At 47.8% G+C, this 2758-nt stretch overlaps 1 protein-coding gene across 1 annotated transcript in view; it reads left to right on the top strand.

Moving 5' to 3' along the window:
• LOC109838198 (cationic amino acid transporter 5-like) overlaps positions 1916 to 2758 on the top strand; it is a 1733-nt gene continuing 890 nt past the window's right edge. The window contains 2 exon segments of the mRNA XM_020406658.1: positions 1916 to 2180; positions 2182 to 2495. Of these exon segments, the coding sequence (XP_020262247.1) occupies positions 1989 to 2180; positions 2182 to 2495 (506 nt within the window). The 5' untranslated portion in view covers positions 1916 to 1988.

Here is a 2758-nt window from a genome sequence, read left to right as displayed (position 1 = left end):
ATCCACAGCCCTCTTAAATCCATCGGCATAGCAAATCTCGGACCCGGATCCCCTGCAATCCCGCTCGATCCAATAAAACCCAAACTAACCTCATCTGCGTCCAGGTACACGCAAACCCAAACCAACTCAAATCCAGAAATAGTTATTTATTCAGAGTACATGCGTACAACTAGAATCCTTCTGGCACACATCTCATCTGATTCTATATGGTTTTTATCTATAAACCCAAATAATTATGCCATTTTTCAAGCCCTCCTTTCAAATTAACTCTTAAGACCCAAATAATCGTGTACTAAATCATATTTAAACCGCTTTTGTTTTAGAGATTAAGTATACTGTATTATTTTTCTGTAAGTCCCTTATTTTATATAAGTTTAGTCCCGTATTATTATATAAGTTGCTACACGTCACCCTTACGTTGCTCTTAGGTATGTCTTATATGTATGTAAAAAGTTAAAGTAAAAGAAGTAGATGATTTTTCTGAACATAAATTTTTTTCCTTAGAACTTTTACTCTTAATGTTTTCTTAAATTTTGATGTGCATCATGTACATCATTATTTCATAAAGTTATTTATCTCCTAAAGACTAGCATGAAGATGGAACATGTGTGAATTGAACACACATATCAGTTTATCTCTCTTTTTATACTTTTAAAATCCAAAAAAACATGAGTGAAGAGAAAAAGAAATACTATTTAAACTACTTTTAAGAAACAAATTACAAAAATTACTTTTGTCACTCTCTACTTTAAACTTTTAAAGTTAGTTTCAGATGTGCCTCCTATTTTGAAAATTTGGCAATTAAATTAAGCTCTAAGTTATTACATTTTCCTTTAAGTTGTCATACGTCGCATATTGCGATATTATATTTCAAATCCAAACTACTACACTACACACTGAGTTAAAAATAAATACTGGAGTCCTCAATAATTAGTGAAGCATTTCGGGTTAGTAGTGATTTTGGAAATAAATGGTCCTAAAAATAAATAGAGTCAAGATTTGGGTAACAAGGAGAATTACAAAATTCTATCCCAGCGCCTCAGTTATAAAACCAAAACAACAATAATAAAAAAAAGGAACAAATAGAAAAAACAAAAACAAAAAACAATCCCAACAATAATGGCGGCGCCGAGCACCGAACACCAAGATCGCCGGAGCTACTGGGCCGCTTCGCATATAAATTTTCTTCCCGAACCCTCCTTCTCAAACCTCGCCGTCTCTTCCGCTCTCTCTCTGCTTTACTCCCGCGTCCTTCCACCAGCTCCTCCCACCGCTTCTCTGTCTGTAGCTTCTCTGTCCTGTCTCTCTCCTGTCGAGTCATGAGGCACGTGATGCCCGTTTGTCTCAACTTGTATATCTTTGTCGGTTCTTCTTTTGTTGTCTCTCTTTCTCTGTTTGTTTATTTCGTTCTTTGGCCAACCTGGCCCCGCTTCGCGCGGGGGTCCGCCATCGTCGTCTCCTACGTCGCTCTCCGGCCTGCTCCCGCTCTCTTCTCGCGTCATTTTTTACCCTGCTACGCGATCGCCCGTCGAGATTCCCTCCGCGGCGCTCGTTGCTCGTACCTCCGCGTCGAGCTTCGGCGACTTGTCGCCAACGCGCGCCAACCATCCTCCTCGAAGCCTTCCGGTCTCGCGCCGGGCCTCGAGCCGCTCGTGGACCTCGTACTTCTCATCTCATCAAGCTCACGCCCGATCGGTCCGCATCCGCGCGCCGCGGCCTCGCCGAGGCTAGCAACCTCCTCCGACCGCCGATCGCCGTGCGTGCGTATCACCACTGCTCTCCTCGATTGCGCCCTCGGCACGAGGACGGAACTCGACGCCTGATTGGATTAGCGTCGGTCGTTCGCGTCGCCTCATCGCCTTTGTCATCGCGCGGGGTCTGCCCACTCGAAGACGGCCAATCTAGGCAGCCCGTTTGCGCCCCTGTTCGGCGCCAAGGGCGTGTTCCAGGCCGCCGCCGTCGTGTACTGGGCGTACACCGGGTTCGACATGGTCGCCACATTGGCGGAGGAGACCAAGAATCCGGCGAAGGACATTCCGTTAGGCCTCATCGGATCAATGTCCGCGATTATTATCGTTTACACGGTAATGGCGCTCGTTCTTGTAATGATGCAGAAATATTCGGACCTCGATCCCAACGCGGCCTACTCCATCGCTTTTGCCAGCGTCGGGATGAAGTGGCGCGAAGTACATTGTCGCATTTGGCGCATTGAAGGGGATGACCACAGAGATCGCTGGTCGGCGCATCGTGGACGCGCAAGCACGCGCTACACGACCGCAGATCGCCCAGGGCGCACATGATCCCCCCTTTACTTCCCTGCCATCAAAGACCGGAACTCCAAAAGTCTACCCGCCACGATGCTCGTCACCCAATTCTCCAGCGCCATCCTCCCTTCTTCTCCCAGCTTGCATGCTGGCTGCCAGCGATGTTCATCGAATCAAGCACACTGCTTCATCTTCATGCTGCATGCGCCGTCGCCCACTTCTAGTCAGGAGGTACTTACGTTAGGGCCAGTGACAAAAAGTTTACGCATCGGATTAAGTTCATCGCGGCTTTTAAGAAACCGGGATATTGCTCGTCGATCAGGGGTATCAGCAATTCTGGAGCTCGAGGCACCACAAGCGGGTGGGATTGGTACGCTTCGGCTGGCCGTGCCCGTGTGGTTTTTTGAGCACATTGGGGTGTCTGTGGGTCTGTGGTCCGGGCAGCCCGAGGCCGCGGAAGGAGTGGGGCCAGGTGCCCATATGTGCCGTCGGCT

The sequence above is a fragment of the Asparagus officinalis genome, chromosome 1 (assembly GCF_001876935.1).
Source record: "Asparagus officinalis chromosome 1, Aspof.V1, whole genome shotgun sequence".
Taxonomy (NCBI): domain Eukaryota; kingdom Viridiplantae; phylum Streptophyta; class Magnoliopsida; order Asparagales; family Asparagaceae; genus Asparagus; species Asparagus officinalis.
This window is presented reverse-complemented; position numbering and strand designations above follow the sequence as displayed.